This window comes from Labrus mixtus, chromosome 8, assembly GCF_963584025.1.
Source record: "Labrus mixtus chromosome 8, fLabMix1.1, whole genome shotgun sequence".
Lineage (NCBI taxonomy): Eukaryota > Metazoa > Chordata > Actinopteri > Labriformes > Labridae > Labrus > Labrus mixtus.
The window spans coordinates 15,395,904-15,414,496 of NC_083619.1; the positions used below are offsets into that span (position 1 = coordinate 15,395,904).

The 18,593-nt window shown below is 41.9% G+C and overlaps 2 protein-coding genes and 1 long non-coding RNA gene across 9 annotated transcripts; 2 read left to right on the forward strand and 1 right to left on the reverse strand.

The window, feature by feature from the left end:
* Window positions 1-223: 223 nt before the first annotated feature.
* On the forward strand, window positions 224-10,977 carry si:ch211-13f8.1 (uncharacterized). 3 transcript variants are annotated; one of them, XM_061044608.1, is made up of 10 exons: window positions 224-896; window positions 1,363-2,545; window positions 3,622-3,694; window positions 5,116-5,268; window positions 5,751-6,916; window positions 8,125-8,272; window positions 8,557-8,776; window positions 9,313-9,425; window positions 9,552-9,742; window positions 9,986-10,977. In XM_061044608.1, the coding sequence occupies exons 2-10, from the start codon at window positions 1,372-1,374 to the stop codon at window positions 10,177-10,179; spliced, it is 3,432 nt and encodes a 1,143-aa protein (XP_060900591.1). In that variant the 5' UTR covers window positions 224-896; window positions 1,363-1,371; the 3' UTR covers window positions 10,180-10,977. The 3 variants fall into 3 exon arrangements, with proteins under 3 accessions (XP_060900591.1, XP_060900590.1, XP_060900592.1); XM_061044607.1 differs by having other exon boundaries at window positions 225-896; window positions 8,122-8,272; XM_061044609.1 differs by having other exon boundaries at window positions 225-896; window positions 1,363-2,539; window positions 8,122-8,272.
* Window positions 7,375-13,438, reverse strand: LOC132979110 (uncharacterized). Of its 3 annotated transcripts, XR_009674019.1 has the most exons (4): window positions 12,972-13,438; window positions 9,964-10,175; window positions 9,609-9,766; window positions 7,375-8,767 (listed from the first exon to the last, which is right to left on the reverse strand). It is a non-coding gene; the product is annotated as an uncharacterized LOC132979110 (long non-coding RNA). The 3 variants fall into 3 exon arrangements; XR_009674018.1 differs by having other exon boundaries at window positions 7,375-9,766; XR_009674020.1 differs by lacking the exon at window positions 12,972-13,438 and adding an exon at window positions 11,536-12,351 and having other exon boundaries at window positions 7,375-9,766.
* Window positions 12,410-17,944, forward strand: tal1 (T-cell acute lymphocytic leukemia 1). Of its 3 annotated transcripts, none has more exons than XM_061044624.1 (4): window positions 12,410-12,560; window positions 13,908-14,477; window positions 14,832-14,950; window positions 15,861-17,944. In XM_061044624.1, exons 2-4 carry the CDS (start codon window positions 13,945-13,947, stop codon window positions 16,382-16,384), a joined length of 1,176 nt encoding a protein of 391 aa, XP_060900607.1. In that variant the 5' UTR covers window positions 12,410-12,560; window positions 13,908-13,944; the 3' UTR covers window positions 16,385-17,944. The 3 variants fall into 3 exon arrangements, with proteins under 3 accessions (XP_060900607.1, XP_060900610.1, XP_060900609.1); XM_061044627.1 differs by having other exon boundaries at window positions 14,832-14,920; XM_061044626.1 differs by having other exon boundaries at window positions 12,476-12,560; window positions 13,864-14,477.
* The last annotated feature ends 649 nt before the right edge of the window (window positions 17,945-18,593 follow it).

Consider the following 18,593-nt stretch of genomic DNA (forward strand, 5'->3'; position numbering starts at 1 on the left):
GCTTATGGCGCCCTCTGCCGGTATGACACGGCATGTACACACACAGCACACAAATAATACTGAACAACATCTGCCAAAGTCTGTCCACATCTGGGGATTGTGAGAACTGGCAAGAAGAGCCTTGTCCCAGTTAGACTGACTGTGTGTGTGTAGCCTATGAAAACAGACAGAGATAGAAGAGAGGGAGAGGGAGGGATCAGCTATGTTGACAAATAGGAATAAGCCGACAGTTGTTTTTACGATGCAAAAAAGTGGCCTATATTTTTCATAACACATCGTATCATCAGACACATCGACATGTCCCCAGAACGGCGCGATATTTGTTGATATCTAGGCTGAAGAAAACCCTATCAAACCATTTTAGTTTTTCTCTTCTTTTTTTTTTCATTGGGTTACGAGTCTGTTGTGTGAAGGGAGTCGATGTGTGTAGCCTACTTACGCAACAGAGAGAGAGCTTCACTCGGTAACGGGTTCGTGGGGCAAGGACGAAACTAAAGCAGGCATTTTTGTATTCCATTTTTGTCTAATCCCCACTGATTTCTGAAGGGATTACCGGACCAATCATGATTGAGAGGCCGCTGGCTCTTCTGACACTGCCCGGACCGGGAGCTGTGTAGAGAGAGAGAGAGAGAGAGAGTGGAAGAACAGCATGAAGACACGAAGAGTCATTGAGAAAATGTAATTTCCTTTATTTATCCAGAGGGAAAAGTTGCTCCGTCTTTTTTTGCTCGTGTGGCTGACTGACCTGCAGATGCGCGCTGCAATATCTGCACGCAGGTTTCAGAATGAACGGTAACTCTTATTTGAGCAGCAGCAATGGAATGTATTGGAACCTTCAAATGATGGACAACGCTGGATTTGTTATATAAAGAACAACGTCTGCACTAACTACTCAGGTAGCCCAACCCACACTTTTCATATTGGTCTATTTATGCAACTTAATCTGTTTAACAATGTGTCTTGAAACCTGCCTTGCTGATAATGTTGATGAACATTTGTTTAAATTACCTAATTAGTTTCAAAATGCATAACAATTGGTAGGCCTATGTTTTGCAAACCTTTATATTAAATAGGAGCTGATTGGATGGAAGTTTTGTTTGATAACACACTGTTATTATACTGTTCATTGGAGAAGAGGTTCAGTTGCAGTGAGCAGTTGCTAACTCTCATTCTGAAGGATTATCCTGTGCCCTGCAAAGTAATCTGTGGATAAGGCAACGTGACTGAAACCACATTACATATCTTCTCACCAGGCAGATCAGATAGAGACAAAAAACAGATGTAGGAGACATGGTTTTAAATGCATGCTATTAAAAACGGATGTTTTCTATTAAAATGATTTGTCTGCACTTTTCTGTACAGGACCAGCAGATGGAGGAGGAGAAGGTGGTTGATAACATTCAAGCACAATACATTTCTCCTTTACCCACGGGACTTCCCATTAACTGGGGACTCATCACTGGCCCAGTCCCTGAGCCTGTTTTCCCTTCACCCTCTTTAAGCACCCAGCTTCCTCCTCCTCCTACTCCTCAGAATTCAGCTGTGCATGCACTACAGACCAAGGTGAAGTCACTCACACAGAGAAGGACACGAGGGAGAGATAGAGAGAGGTTAAACGCAGATGTAGGGAGCAGTCCAGTCGGGCAGATTTCATCCGAAGTGCTCCTTAGGCCGAGGCCCAGAGGGAAGTGTCAGGTATCTTTGCCTACCTCTTCCTGGCGATCAGGCGCTGCAAAGATCTTGAGCAGCAGCGATGAAGAGGAGGAGGTGGAGGTGCAAGTCAGGTTGGAGATCCACAGCCCTCCACCTGAAGCGAAAGGAGATGAATTAATTCAGGAGGGAGAGGATACTGAAGAAGAGAGGTCAGAAAGAAATGAGAGCCATGTCAGTTTCCAGCCTTATGGGCTCGGTGAGGGCACCAGTTTGGAAAGTCTTCTGTCTGATAACTCAAGCAGCAGTAAGGACGAGCCATCTCCTCCTCCACCTTCTCTCCCTACTCTCCCCTCTTCTCCTGCAGCCAGCTCTGCTTCTGCGACATCCTCCACTTCTTCCTCCGTGTCAACCAGACGCTGGGCACCACCAAAAGGCTTCTGGAGAGTTGCGCGTCCTGAAACATTGCTTCTCAATGGTGTTGGCCCTAACAACATGTCCTCCACTCTACCTTTGAAAGACTATACTCAGACAGAAGCACAGACAGAGCCTCAGAAGTCTGAACCAGAAGACACAGGGACCAGGAGCGACGTTGGAATTTCGGTCGATGACTGCGCTGTTTCTGCCGAGTTCAAACACTCAGACAGTGTTGAGTGTTTCCTGGACAGGTGTGTGCAGAAGGAGACAGAGGCCTTGGAACTGTGCAGCTCAGACAGCTCCGAGAGCATGTCTTCACGAAGTGGGTTGCTCTCTGCTGATGAGAAACTGAAGGTGAAGCAGAGGGCTTATGAAAGGTTAAGGGAAAGGAAACAGAACTACATGGAGGAGAGAGAGCAGAGTGGAGGAGAAAGTGTAGACAACTATGAAGACTCAACATACAGAGTGGAAGGTACAGGTAGGTCACTTGAGAGTAATGTCAAATTTGAAAATCTTACCACCAATAGGTGGGGCAAAATAATTGGAAAATATTTGATCTATAGCAGCTTAATTTTGTTGTTAGTTTATAATTGGATTGTGTTATATGTTACAAACTGATTGTGATATAAATAAAATAACCCTTACATAAATACTCTAAACGACAGTCACTGTGACAAGTTGAATAAAGGCTTACTTGTTTATTGTATGCCTCTAATTTGCCTTTGCTGCATAGGACTTATTCAAAACCTTTGCAATTTGAAGTCAATAGGGAATTTACATTAAGATTAAAGCGTCAGAAGCAGCATTTATACATTAATGAAGGTTTTATAAGCTTTCCAGTTTCTCCAACCAATCAAATTTACTTGTGCAAGCCCCATGCTGTTGTACATGTAACCTAGCTGATTCCCAGTGTTGAACAGATGTCAGATGTGCAGATGTGCATGTGGTTGTTGCTATTATTAGCAATGAAAGCAGTGGGGGTAAGTGTCTCTCCTTTGTATCTCCGTCTGTGGGCTGATGGATGTCTCTGTATACATGTACGATGTCAAATTTAGTATAATCCCAAACCCTGCATGAGTAATACTGCACGGTAAATGTTTCATGTATGTGATTTTAGCACAGTCAGTACTGGACATATGGGTAAATCAACCCCCTTCATCTCTGAGAAAACTCCTTTTGTCTTTTCGGTAGTTGCATTAACTTTATTTATACAGACAATACAATTGTAATATTGTAAGACAATAGGATGAGTCAGGGATAACCTATGACACTGTCACTGAATCTAATTGCATACAGATCTATGAAAAATCTACATCCAATAATTTAAATACTTTCATGGTCATTCTGTCTCATGGCTCTTTTACCAGTAACTGTTTACCCACTAGCATTAAGAAGACACTTCATACCATTTAACCCTTGATACAATGCAGTTTTTAATAGCACAAGTTGAGGGATACAAATATAGTTTTGAAGCACTTTAAAAAATCTAAAATGGGAATTGTATTCACATCAGATCTGCTGAAATATGGACTTCTGTTCTCTGTATTTTGCCAGACTCAGGTGCCCACGGGGGTTCGGACAGCTCTGACTCTGCCATTCTTGATCAGGAACTTGAACCCTATTTGAGGTGAGTAATGTAGTGCTTCGTTATGGTCCTGGTACGGATGCTGACATACAACGCCTGTGCACTATTTATATCTTCATCTCATAAATTCCACTCCTACAGTTCCACTTGTGGGTATTTAGAGCAGTGAGAGTGTCAGAGAGGCTGCCCACTTAGAAATCAAAACGTACATTGCGACAGCAGGTTAAATCGTGCTCAAGAAGTGATGCAGGAATGAAATAGAATGTAGAAATGAAGAAATAGAAATGTACAACTTGTAATGGAATAACAATTACGCTGTTATTATACCCAAAAAGAAAAAACTGAAGCTTGAACTTATAAGAGACTTGCATGCTGGAGTATGTTACAATAGCAATGAAGTCCAACTATCTTATTATTAGTGTTGACTGGACAAGACAATAACTTCAGGCCATACTCCAAGTGGTCATCTGTTAATTAAGTGAGTGTCCTCTTGAGGCTTGCTGCAAAAGCCAAGGAATACTCTATTAAAATGCATTTGAATAAAAACCATGTTTAAACCCTGGTTTAGAAATTGTTTTGGGCTCATACAGATCATTTCTCGATTGGAAAAAAATGTATGGTGGGGTCAAAACCTATATGATTTTATAATGTTAAGGCTCAGAGTAATGCATACATTTGCATAATTAGAGGCATGGCTGAGATGACTGACAGGTGGACACAAAACTGCTTGTCAGGAAGTTTAAGGCCTGCCTAAGCTCCAGCTCTTTGCCTGTTACTAGATTGATTGAAAGTTAGATGGAGATAGCATTTAAATTATGAGGACCGCTTCAGAAACCAATGGGTGACATCATTGAGACTACGTCCATTTTTTGTACAGTACAGTCACTGGTGATCCACCACTTTTAGAAAACTCTCTTCAATGGTGGCACTATTTTAAATGTAGTATTTATTGCTATTTCTATGGTGCATTATGGTCATCATCATTATTATCTGAGGCTTTATTTAAAGTGTCAAAAATGGCTGCTAATCAAACTGTTTGTCAGTGTTGGGATAAGACACTGACATGCAACTATAATCTATTTCAACACAATGTGTTCTCCGCCTTACACCCAGGAGAGAATGAATCAGGCTCAGGCCATTACAAGGATAATCCACATGGTTGTTGTTGCATGCTATCTTTATCACTGGGCCAGGGGATAAAGACAAGTACAATGCAGAGTAGCTTAACCACTGGACATAAGGATGGATGGATGACGTTTCTCTCTGCTGCTCACTGCCACTGCCCCCCAGTCTTTCTATCTGATATTACATAAAACAGCTTAGGACGACACAGCTGGATTTCACTCTATGTTAAGTCAAGCTGTGGGGAACATGATGTTGCTGGATATGTCACAACAAACAATACACATGCATTGCCTAAATGAGTTATTTCTGCACTGTTTCATGTTTCTCTTCATCCTCAGGTCACTTCTTGTAATCAGTGATGAGCTTCCCCTGAGCCCAAGACATGAGCAAGCCAAGCGCCTGCTGGAGAGAGCCCGGCTGAAGGCTCGTTCCAATCATGTCAAAGGCGATTGCCCCTCCAGACGCTCCCATTCCAACCAGAGGTCTGCTGAGTAAGTTGGCTGCATCTACTTATACAGGCTTTGACTTCTCTGGCATCTTCAAAAGTTAGATGCTGGAGGCTGCAAATGTCTTATTTTTTTGTCTGTGAAACTGCATATGTCAAACATTGGTGTGAGTCATTGTTGAGATCCTATTTATATTCTTTCAATGCACTGCCCATGTCTCTTACTTTTAGTTTCCTATTCATTCTGTCTCATATGTCTCTACTTTTTGATAACCTTGTTTATGTCAGCCTTTTTTTGTAAGGCTAAGATGAAATAACCGTTAAAGATGTGGATTGGAGTGGTTTGGATACACGTTATTGTTATTGGCCTCAAATAATTTATTTCGCTTGAACTAATTTTTGCTTTCAGTTTGCCTCACTTTCATAAGATATAACTATGAAAAAGTGTTTGAAACAAGTGTCTTTCTGTGGCAGACAATTGCTGCTTTAAAATGTTTGTAATATGCACTTGTTGTGTACACCCTGCAGAAAGACTATGCAAGATGAGCCTCCCAGTCCAGTGGTACTGCAGAAAGCTGTTCAAACCAAAGATGATGTCACACCCCAAACTGTATCTATTCCCCTCCCCATCCCCAACCAAAGAGATATTCCCCCTGGAGACAATGGTGTTCGATCCAGACGGTATGGTTGTTCACCAACACGGGTACGCTTTGAAGATGAATCTGAAAAGGAAGCAGAGTCTCGGTACTTGGATAGAGTAAGACAGCGAGGCAGGCCTGGGGCGCCTAAGTCCAAGAGTAAAGAGAGTAAAACAGATTCTAGCAGCAGCAGTTCAGAGAGGAGCAGAGGCCATAGAAGTGTCTCCATGCCTCCTGCACAAAAGCCAGAAGAGGTTGGCCTCAATGTTGAACCTACAACAGTTATTAAAGAGATAATAGTGCTAGTGAAGAAATGTGAGGCATGTGGCTCTGTAGTGAGGGAACCCCAGCCAGTTTCATCAACATCCGATCCACAGAAGCTGGATCCGCAGCTTCTAGGCAACCCTGAGGACCAACGAGTTGCTCCTAACTGGGTGCCTCCAAGCAAGCCAGAGGTGATTACTCGTCCCAAAGCGTCTCTAACTGTCACTTTTGCTGGGGCTTATGTGCTTGGGGAAAGCAAAGAGAGTAGCACAGGCTGGAAATCCTCAGGGTTTGGGAAACTTAGGAGAAGGAGCAGGAAAGGAGAAAGTCGGATAGAGTCTGGCAACGGCCCGTATGGTCCATCTTGGGCACAGCGGCGTAATTCAAATCCAAGGAGTAGGGTCAACTTGGAAAGAGCTGTCTCCTTCGCCCCAGGCAGCCCCATAGCTCTGGAGCCCCATTTGCTGAAAGCATCCGGTGGACTACGGGAATCCTCTGCCCCATCACTGCCTATAAAATCTGCCTTGAAGTCAAGTTCCAGAAATCGCTCTGCAGCAGGGCAGTCCACAGTTCAGTTCCAAATTACCTCAGATCAGGGAAGCGAGGGAGAGTCCCAGCACCTGGACTCACCAGATACAGGACGGGAGTCTCTGGTAGCTTTAACCCAAGTGATTCCTGCAACCAGCATCCCGGTACCCTGTTTAAGGCCCTCCACCCTCAGGTACTGCCCAGCCCGCGTCACCACTGATCTGCCGTCTTCTGAAGTCTGGGATTCAACCCCGGACGGAACAGGTGAGTGGTGACCTTATTATTTACAGTCTATGGTGGTGACATAGAGACTCTGTGCTAAATATAAACTGTATTAAACATGGACGTTGTCTCAGTGATGTCACCCATTGGTTACTGAAGCATAGTTTTGAGGCCAATAATTGCATTTAACACATTGGGAATTTTCACTTCCCCTAATTTCGGGCAACCTAGTAACAGGCTAGGAGCTGAGGTGGGCCTTCAGCCTCCTGGTAAAAAGCTTCAACGCACCCGCCATGCCTCTATTATGCATAGCTCTTAGCCTATATATCATCCCCCACCCTCTGTGTGCACATAAAGAAATTAGCTATTCAGAACATTTTTATTTTAACAAGCTGGTTCACATGTTTATTTCTGCTGTCAAAATAGCATTTAGCATTGGTGTGTATTGGACTTGCACACTTTAACAGTCAGCCTTTGAATGGACACTTGAGGAACTACAGTTCTTTTGCATTGGCTTTATTTTTCAACATTAGAGGTTGTGATTTGACAAGAACTAAATATTGTTTTGTCCTAGCCTGTCTATTGTTTTCCAGTCTTTTGCTGATACTGCTGATTGGTACTCCCAATCATATGTCAACAAAAGCAATCATCATGACAAAGGGCACCCACCCCCCATATACTCCTGCATGCCCTACCCAGACTCTCCCCTGGACCAAACCAAACACATTTTTGATCATGTATCTAGTGCAGACAAAAATCTGCTGTGCATGTCTAAAAGATCAAGTCTAGACGATATCCAGATCATTGTACTGAGCTCATAAAACAAGCAATAGAGCATTACGTTTCTTTAGTTTAGGAAGATCTCTTTTCAAGCAGGGTCAGAGAAAATACTCATTCTTATAATACTGTAAATGCACATTCAATTGAGTTAAATGTTATAAAGTTTAATTAATTATGCCAAGTAATTGGTATTTATCATCCTAAAGACAGAAATGTCTAGTTGACATGATCTTAATCATTATTAAGGTAGAAGAAAAAAATACATACATTATATTGGAACAGAACAGAAGAGAATAAAACAGAACTTCTTTGAGTAGAACAAACTCTAGACCAGAGCAAAATTGAATATTACGAAGTTTAATCTTGTAGAGTATAATAAAGCGGAAAAGATCAGGATAGAAGAGAATTAAACATGTGACAGAACACTTTAAAATAATTCTTTGACATCAGCTGAGTGCATCTCCCAGCAGGTCTTGGAGACTCTGCTTCTGGTCCTGAGCTTCGTCCTGCTCTCCGGGGCCTGGCTCTGTCTCGGACTGAGGGCCTCAGAGCCGAGCTGTTGAGAGCAGAACACCTGAAAGCCGAGGCAGTGTGGGAGGAGAACTGTGACGGGTCCAGGTAAGACAAGACAAAACAGTCGCTGGTGAAGCCTGGTGACCTAACAGTCCACAGGATTTTGTTGCGTTGGGTATTTCGGAAACAGGACAATCCTGCCCTCTTGTGGTAATAAAAAGCTTTACTTGTCAAGACTGTATGCAACATCATGATCTGCAAAATAATAATTCAAAAAAATAATCATTGTTTTCTGGCTGATAGAGATGTTGAAGTAGTTACTGTGTCTTAGATAAAACATCTGTGTCTATATTACCACGTAATAAGAATATAATGTCTCTACATTACAGAAAGATGGATGGACGGCCAAAGCTTTTCTTGCGTCGCTTCTTTTCCTCCATTGGTCTGAACAGTGTTGGCAGACTGGTGAAAGGAGGACGCTCCAGCAGCATGGAACAGCTCAGTATACCCGCTCCCCCCCGGGCCAGTTCTACTTCACCAAGCCCCACCCGCAGACCACCTCCTCCCAGCCGCATCCAGAGGACACCCTCACTGCAAACCCTGCACCCAGTGAGAATTTTTTTTCATGCCATGTTATGTTCAAGGACTGCTATGCTGGACCTGCTATTGTCTTCTGTTTACTTTCATGTGAACATCAACAACAAACATCAAATAGATGCGATTTTTACCTTGAAAAGTAGACCGTAGGGAGGAAAAAACCTTATTTACATCTCTTTAAACTTAACATAGCATAACAAGTTATGCTTTGAAGTACCTTTCACTACTTATTTGCCACAGTGGACCAACTGAGGCTTTGAAGTATTACAAATTGCGCCTGACTCTAGAAGCACGAAAAATGCTCTCCAGGTTGTTTCCTTCCACCTTCTGTCCTAGTTGTCCTCTTGGCAGCTGTTAAAGTACACTAAGCAAATGGAAACAACTTTCTGTTCCAGCCAATTGCATTGGCAATATTTTACGGATGTGTGTGGTTCAAAACACACAGTTAGTGTTAGAGCAAAAAGTTTCCAGTTCCAATAGCTGTTGTGGAGAATTTTGCCAATATGGAAAAACAAGAGTTTGTAACAGTGCCATTTATTTGCCACTAGGTGCTGCCACTGGCCCAACTGCGCAAAGCCTCATCTGTGCAGAGTTTGGAAAGAAGAACAGAACGCTCAACAATTCTGGGAGAGGTGCAGATACCGTATGGCCTGGCACCCAGGTAGGCCAAGAAAATTGAAGTGTAAATAAACACAAAGAGAACAAAATAAATCAGGTATATATCTACATAAAACATTTTGACTACTTCTGGTTGCAGATTATTAAAGCTGAATTTGTGCTATTGCAGCCCTGACAGTCCTCAGATTGAGCTTCATCGGGCACTGAGTGTTGAAGATGTACTTACCTCCAGAATGGTGCGTCCAGTGGGCCGGGTCACTCAGGCCTTTCCTGATGGAACTCTCCTCCTGGAGCTTGTCAGACCCCCAAATGGCCCCTTCGGTTTTGTCATCTCAAGAGGCAAAGGTCGACCAGACACAGGTAACTCTTTAAATCAACATTTACCTTGTACAGTTTGAAATGTAGAGCATAGAATAACAGTTGTTTTATTTTTGTGATTAGCTGTGAAGATATGTTTCATTTAAATTTTGTCAAACTTTAAGATAAAAGGAATAAAGAGTAAAAAAGACAGATTGGATAGAGTAAAAAAAAATTCTTACGCCATGCAACTATCTCCTTTCATTTTATTTCACCCTTCTTACCCGCCTATTGTTTTCTTCTCAGGGGTGTATGTAGAGAAAGTGGGTGACGGCAGTGGTGAGAGTCCCTACGTTGGTCTCCTCGGCATCGGCGATGAGATCCTTCAGGTGAATGGAGAGGTGGTGGCCAGCCTCAGTCTGGACCAGGTGACACGGCTCATGACCCGGGAGAGCACTGCTTCTCTTCGGATCATGCCAGCCAGACGCATACAGCGCTAAGTGGAGAGAAAGACGTGGCACAGAGCCATGGATATAAATTCACCACTGCAAACCCTGCTTATGGTCTACAACCTGTGGCCGATGTCAGATAGCCAGTGTGTATTATTTGCAGTTAAAATACAAGCATATAGGATCTCAGGTTTACAGGTAATTTTCCTTTGAGTGCAAACCCATGTTAATGGCTTACAAATACATTAACAGACAGCTAAAATTAGTTATTAACCGGATTTTAGAATAGCTATTGTTATTTTAATGATGGTAAAGTCAGGGAATAATGATTCCAATCCAGCATGACTTGTTTTTATGCAGTTTTTTTTAGGTCTCACTTCAATAGCCTAATAATAGTTTCATTTAAATGTAGCTGAATTTTTACCTCATCTTTCATTTATTATTTAAAAACTCTTCCTGAAAAAAGGATGACTGCATTTATTTTGTCTTAAGTTACTGATTAAAAAAGTACAAGTGTAATAGTGTAAAAACTTAAATGCTTAGTGAGGTGATCTCCATTTCCTAGGTCTTTTTTCATTTCCTAAAACTGTGTCTTTGATTCAGGTTGATTAATTATGATGATTGACATGTCTGAGGCTGTGCTGTTAATGTCATTCAGGGCCTTGAGACCCGCAGACTAAAGAGCTGTCAGCACAAGCTTTAACAGGTTCATTATTGTCTGAAACAAAAATACTAAACAAAAAGGTATCCTACTGTATCACACATTGAGATATTTGATTTCTATCACCCTATGAAATGGATATGTGTTTGCTTCTATAAATAAAAATAATATATTTTGTCAAACTGTTATTGTTTAATGTACCACATCCTTTAATTATGCATATATATTGTTTTTTCAATTTCAATAATTTCACATGATGTATTCTATGTTTAATCAGATGTTTCAAAAAAAAAAAATGAAGTTACAATTTAAGCTTTAATTTAAACCATCAATAGTGCTAAGTGCACTGAGAAATCCTGGAACGAATGGTGTCCTTAGATGCAAAAGAAAAAAGTTGAAAGAGATTACTTGAAGCTGTGCTGTTGTGAGGAACAGGATGGAGGATATTGGTCGTGACTGCTGCCTCAACAGGTCTGTTTAAAGGTCGTGACTGAGCTGAGTGTGAAGCTGTTTTCTTCTTTACACATAAATATACGACTCAAATCCGTGTATCGTGTCTGATCTATCTATCTATCTATCTATCTATCTATCTGTCTATCTATCTATCTATCTATCTATCTATCTATCTATCTATCTATCTATCTATCTATATTAAGGCCCTATTATGGTACCATTTAAAATTCACAATTTTATTTGTCAAAAATAAAAAAGCTGTGAGAAAAAAAAAATCCGTTATTAGGATGTACCTGCTACAATTTCAACTGTCCTGCACTCGCTCTGATAGCGCGCGGCTCTTTTATCTGATGCGTCCAGGAGCTCACGCGCTTTTATCTCCCACAGCCATGATGCCTCCCCACGGGCCCCGGGGAACCGCCGACCATGCAAGGCCCCTAACACCAGCAATTACACGCAACAGCACATTTATTCATCCCCCTATTTATTAATCAATCAATCGATAAAGAATTGAATTCCTTTCTATTAAGGCATCGTTATCATAATTACACCCTCGTCAGCTCACTAGTGTATTGTATCAGTAGCACGTGCAGCCTCAGGGCGCAGGAATGGAAAATGGATATAGCTCACTCTTTTTGGGATAAAATGAAAAATAAAAAAAAATAGGCTAAAAGACACACGACCCTCTGCTATCATCACTTAACGCTATCTTTTTGCAGGATAAATGGGCTTAGCGAAAAGCCTTTTGTTTGAATTATAAATAGGTCAGAAGCTTAACCTGAGCTTTTGTTTCTTTAATAAAAAAAAAATTAAAACACCTCAACTAAAGCTCAAGCTACAGTACTACACTACCTTACGTTGTTACAGGCCGTTACGCTGTGCCTGTTTGCTTTTTTTTTTTTTTAATGCTTTGCCCTCCACAAGCCTATATAGCCCACGACAGCCAAATAATAATGAATCATTTCATAAATAATGGGTTTAGGGGCTTATCGGGAATGAAGAGGCCGCTGCCGTGCGCTTATCTCTCTCGGCCACATTGCGGCCTGTGTTCCGCTCCCCATACTGAGGGAGCGCGCTGGATGCGGCGAGGAATAACTCAGTTACACACACACACACACACACACACACACACACACACACACACACACACACACACACACACACACACACACACACACACACACACGCACACGCACACTGCTCCACAACTGGCAGAGGGAAAAAAAAAAAAAAAAAAAAAAGAAAAACCTCAGACATGGATGACCCACTCACAAAATGGCTCCACTTACACAGTAACATCAACAACACGGCTGGAACGGTGAGTAAAAAAAAAATAATACATCTCTTTATTTAAACCGCCACATTTGTTGTTTCTAAAGGCTCTAATTGGATTGCGCTTGTCTGGATTTTCTTGGTGTTATGAGCGAAATACTTAGCCTATATTTTCTGCTATTGTCCGATCGAATGGTTGAAGGCTGTACGGGATGTCATAACGGATGCGAGGCCTATTACAGAGAATTCCCAGAAATAAAAGTAGCCTACGCTTTCTCATTAGCGCTCTGTTATTCGTTTATTATAATATTCTAATGGCGTTTATCGAATCAACTAAACACAAAATAATGATTTACTTGCATGTAGGCCTATTGTATTTATTATAGCAAGCCTTTGATGCTCTATTATAATAACGACAACTTCACGGCCTACATCTCGATAAAAACGAAAATTAAACAACCTTGTCTGATATCTGTGCCGATGGAAATGATCAGGTCCAACTGTTTTTTCTTCTTCTTCTTCTACGGGCTTATTCCATGGATTTTGCTGAATGCAGGTTTTCTGTGTCGACGAAGAATAAAGGCTCCCTTCGTGGTTCTGGCATCCAAAAGGGTTCAATGAGACGATCATTTCAGCACTAAATAAAAAGCAGCCGAAATGGTCTTTTAATATAGTTCAGTGTGAGCGCAAACGTGGGTTTACATACATGCAGAAATGTAGAGTACTTAACGATATTTAACGGTGCTGAGGGCCAAGCGAGCGTTAGATAAGAGATTCATAGAAGGGAGAGAGAAAAACATTCATGGAGGGAGAAGATAAAGCTCTGTGTAAATAACAAGTCACATTTTAAATATCGATAGGCACAACATTTTAGACGAATACAAATGTTGCTTGAGGCAAGTCTTATTAGAAATAGGCTATAAAAGTCACCCAATTACAAATGTAGCCTATAGCCTATTATATATTATTTTCTAAAACAAGCTCTCGGTTCTTTATAAGCTCAGATGAACGAATCCTCGTTAATTATTTGTATTTAATAGTTGTCATCTTTGCAAAGAATAGGCTATAATCGAGATTTTTTTTTATTTCAAATAAGAAGAAAATAAATATATTTTTAGATATACAGGCAGCAATAAACTAGTTTAATTTAATTAAGTGTTTCGTGTTTGTTAAAGTCTGCGATAGGTTTAAAAAAAATGAAGCAAACCTAGGCCTATATGCTATAGCCTACAACTATTTCAATAATCGTTATTATTAGAGCTTAATAACGATTATATAGATAGTTGACAATAAGTGGAATGTTCTTATTTCTTATTGCATGTCACAAAAAAATCTATTTTGTCTATAAGGCTATTACGCGCTGAACAATGAAGGCGAGTCTAATCTTTTTTAGGACGTAGTGGTCTCGAGCGCCTGTTGACGGTGTAAAAATGATGGAAAAACGGCAGCCAGAGCTTCGTCCTGGCAGTCCTGATGCAGAGTCCGGTCCTGGAAAGCGTGAGGACTCCTCCATCATCATCACCAGACAGAACGGATACAAGGAGCACGAGGAGCCGAGGAGGGTGGAGGAGGGGGAGGAGAAGGAGATGGAGAAGGAGAGGGGAGGGCGCTTGAAGGGGGCTGAGGAGACGGATGACGTTCCTCTGCAGAACTCGAGCAACGGGACCAGCATCAGCATCATCATCAACGGCGTTGCCAAGGAAACTGCCTCTCACAACGCCCTTGACCTGAAAAGGGAAGTGCCGGTGATCGAGCTCTCCAGGAGGGACGCTATAAAAGCGCTCGAGCATAGGACTGAGAGCCATTTGGTGCCGATCACAGAACTTCGCAGACCTCCACCGTTGCCGCTACCGCCGCCGCAACGAGACGACGCTCGAATGGTCCAACTGAGCCCTAACGCGTTTCCTGTCCCGGCCCGGGCCATGCTCTACAACCTGGCGCAGCCTCTCGCCGCCATCAACAGGTAAAGGTCCAGACCGAAGAAGAATCATGTAGTTTAATTTCCAAACGTTTTATATGTTCAGTTTGATAAACATAGAAAGTTTGAATGCAGGTAGATGACTTGCAGGATTTGGCTACTGTGCCTTAATAATGCTTTTTGTGCATAGCCTACATTAAGTTCACATTTTGAACACCTATTTTTGCATTTATTACAGATGACCAAAGCCCAGCAATATGTAATTTATGAGCATGTGTTACTATGTGTTTGTTGTTGCAAGGACAGTTAAGGGTTTTACACAATGACGGGAATTATAAAATGATAAATTCTAGTTTTCTCATACCTGTTCAACTTTTTGTCTCCTTTCTGTTGCCTTAGTCTTGGAGGGGAGTCGGAGCAGTACAGCATGTACCCCAGCAACAGGGTAAAGCGCCGCCCGGCGCCTTATGAGGTTGAACTCGACGAGGGTAGGCACATTTTAGATCTTTATAAGTATGGTAAGACGCACTTCTGCTGTGTCCTCCTTCTGCCAATAATAAGTCCCCTAAACGTCCCCTCCACATCCGTATTGTCATCCATCCACTGACAGGGATCTATGCTGTGCCTAATCTGAGGGTTGCACAAGATGCTTTGCAAAAAGGGATATTCAGTATATAACCTGCAGGAATAAATACTTGCTAATTCACGGCATAAATGAGTGCTGCTAATCGGAATGTGAAATACATGTACCTGCACACCATTAAAGTAAGCTGGATGTAGGAGGATTTGAGGTTTATTTCATTTGAAACATGCTTTCCACTGCTGCCCACTCACTGCCACATTCAGGGGTGGAGGATGGGGGTGCTGCTGCTGCCTTCATGCCAAGGTTTTACTGCAGAGTGGGCTGAAGGATTAAGATAGACTGGGTGTGTTCCAAGGGCGACAATAGCCTGGAAGACACCATTGTTGGAGTTGGTAGGATGTGAGTACCTGCACTGGGGCATTTTATCATACCTAAATAAATGAAAAAGTGCATAAAATGTAGTACAGATCACCTTCTCCCTCTCACACAATTTCTTGAGTTATGAATGTATGGTAGCAAACCACACATTTATGTATAGTACATTGACAAATGGCATCGTACTACTTCAAGCCTCTTTGCTCCATCATGTAAAAATGCCATATATTACAAAATTTTGTTACTTAACTCTTTAGGATTTTAAAGTATTTGTTTCTTCTTTATGCATATGCATCTTTTCTTCTGCTGCTACTTCTACCATTGTAAATGTTGCACTTTTGTTGCTTTGACGTTTTAAAGATTACATTATTTGTTTTAAGTTATCGTTTCATGTTATTTGGGTTACTGTCGCCTGTCAATTGCTCCTGACCTTATTCTCTCCCGTTGTCTTTCTGTTTTTTCTCTGCTAGCTGGCCAGCCAAAGATTGTCCGCCGTATCTTCACTAACAGTCGCGAACGTTGGCGGCAGCAGAACGTAAATGGGGCATTTGCAGAGCTTCGTAAACTCATCCCCACACATCCCCCGGACAAGAAGCTGAGTAAGAATGAGATCCTTCGGCTCGCTATGAAGTACATCAGCTTCCTCTCCAACCTGCTGGAGGACCAGGACGGAGGAAGGACCGTTGACAGCACAACAGACGGGGAAACAGGGCTGCTGATAGGGGCCCATGAGGGTGGCCCTCAAGGAGGAGCACATCAGGACACGTCGGTGGGCCTGGCAAGGGACGATCTTCTGGAAACAATGTCACCAAGCTCGAGCTGCGGAAGCTTACCTGATGGCGATGCCGAGGGCAGTCCTGAGAGCTTTATGGAGGACCAGGACTCACCTCCGGCTCCAAGGACTCTAACAGCTTCTAGAGGGCCCCCACTGCATTTGGCAACTCGGGATCTGAGGCGCAACGGGCGCCAGACAGATGGCTCTAGTCGCCGATGATGCTGAAGCCAAAAAATCCACAAACAAAAAACCTGAGACTGAAAGCGGACAATTAGATGGACTAACAAAAGAGGAGGATATGCTCAGGAACTATTAGCTTTGAGGGTTCAGTGTAGGGAAATGAGTCAATCTCCACATACAGAAAGAGAGAGAGAGAGAGGGAATGGGGTTTCGAAATGGATCATGTGGAAATTTCTTGTCCCCAAACTACACCCGAGGCTTGGTTCGATTAGTTGTTGGTTGAATTTGATCTGACAAAAGACTTGTAAATTCTGCATGTCTCATGTCTTTGACTGACCGGCAGTTTAAAATTGTGTGTGTTTTTTTCAAATCCCCAAACTGGATATTCTAAAAAAGTACAAACACAAAAAAAGTAAACAAAATATGCAAAAAAAAAACAGGTTCAAATTAAACCAAAAATCACTCACAAGACACTTGATTAAAAAAAAAGTCCCATGATAAACTAATGATAATATTGATCAGATTTTGGTGCAGCCAGAATAGATCCAACTTGCTGCCGAGTGCTTCAAGTCAATGAAAATCCATGTTATGGAATAATGCCACAAAATTAAGTTTGCCTCAGTTTGAGGCTGTAAATGATTAGACTTGACTCTATTGTGCCCATGCAGCTGCGTATGTATTGTAAATAGCATCATATTTCCACTGCACAATGTAACAACAGTGACTGGAGTTCAAGTCATGTGGTTTAAGATGTACTTTTGTGTGTTTGTCACTGGGTTTACGAGCAAAATGGTATTTTTGGAGAGATGCGAAGATGAGTAGACGTTCAGAACTCAACGTAGTACATCAAATGTGGTACCATTTACTTCTGTTACGCTTTGGTGGTGAAAATCGCACCAAACACGGCGACAGACGGATAAACAGTTTCACTGCTGGGTCAAAAATATCTGTTTGAAAGAGCTGTGGAGGTACAAGCGATGCAGTGTTTCTTAAAGTGTACAAATTATGAGTCATATGATATCTTGACAGACTCATGCAGTCCTTTTGATATGAATGTTTCAGTGTTTTTTTTAAAAACTGTAATGCAGTTGTAGTTTAGTAAGGTACACAAATAAATCCCTTCATTGCCGCATTTTACACACACACACACACACGCACGCATGCACGCACACGTGCACACACAAATACACACACACACACACACACACACACACACACACGCACACACGTGCACACACACATACACACACACACACACACACACACACACACACACACACACACACACACACACACACACACACACACACACACACACTGTTAATATCATAATAACACCAGCAGTTTTTCACAAATGCAGTTAAGTATTGCTCACTGTTGTTGGTAATTCTGCTTTTTCAGCAGAACCTTGTAGCCTATATTGGTACCTTTGTTAACTATGGTATTTTATGAATTGCAGTAAAGGGACATTGTATGTTTGGTAATGACATATTTGCTGTATGATAGCTGTATCTATAAATATATCCAATGTTAAAGCGATGAATTTTATACAAAACCCCTGAATAAAACACAGAGAGAGAAGCCTGGTATGTGATTTTACTCAAGCATGTTTCACTTAATTTTGACGCAGTCGATGCATTTCTCAAAATTAAGATTTTCTACTTTTTTGCCACATTATATAACATTTATCTGATTTTATCTTAATAGGCTGTTACTGTAACGTCCCTTATTGATAAATTCCTAAAGGTACAAAACGACCCACAAGGCAACTGTTTCCCTAATTTTCTGTATAAAGAGCAAGAAGTTAAAACCACACACCTCCTCATGAAATTCCCCCAATGAACGCTTGAATCCTCACTTCCCCCCAACAAGTGACAACTTCCTGCAGAGGTTAACGTGTCTCGGTGACCTGCAGGATATCCTGCTATTGTGAAAGTGGTTTGGACAGCCTCCGCTGCAGTCGTTTGCAGGCTGATGTGTCTGTACACAGCCGTACAGCCTGCAAGTTATTCACTTACGCAATCGGAAAGTTATGCTCACCAGCCTGTGGTTATTTAAAAAGAAATTAGCAGAGTTGAATTCCACTATTTTGATGTCTGCTTGCCTATTTTCCATAACTCCAGCATTATGGCAGCAGCAGCAGCAGCTCTAAGACGTTCTCAAAACTATAACTGCTTCCAGAGGGCATCAGAGACATCCAGGTGTTTGGAGACCCCTCCTGTGCGGGGACCGACTGAGGGGTTCTCGG

What these genes read in the sequence shown, in the direction of transcription:
- si:ch211-13f8.1 (XM_061044607.1), top strand. Translation starts at nt 1,372, where the DNA reads ATGGAGGAGGAGAAGGTGGTTGATAACATTCAAGCACAATACATTTCT. An exon ending in TCCAACCAGAGGTCTGCTGA is followed by an intron (nt 5,269 to 5,750) that starts GTAAGTTGGCTG and finishes TACACCCTGCAG; the next exon opens with AAAGACTATGCAAGATGAGC. An exon ending in GAGAACTGTGACGGGTCCAG is followed by an intron (nt 8,273 to 8,556) that starts GTAAGACAAGAC and finishes TCTACATTACAG; the next exon opens with AAAGATGGATGGACGGCCAA.
- tal1 (XM_061044624.1), top strand. Translation starts at nt 13,945, where the DNA reads ATGATGGAAAAACGGCAGCCAGAGCTTCGTCCTGGCAGTCCTGATGCA. An exon ending in CCTCTCGCCGCCATCAACAG is followed by an intron (nt 14,478 to 14,831) that starts GTAAAGGTCCAG and finishes CTGTTGCCTTAG; the next exon opens with TCTTGGAGGGGAGTCGGAGC. An exon ending in TTTAGATCTTTATAAGTATG is followed by an intron (nt 14,951 to 15,860) that starts GTAAGACGCACT and finishes TTTCTCTGCTAG; the next exon opens with CTGGCCAGCCAAAGATTGTC.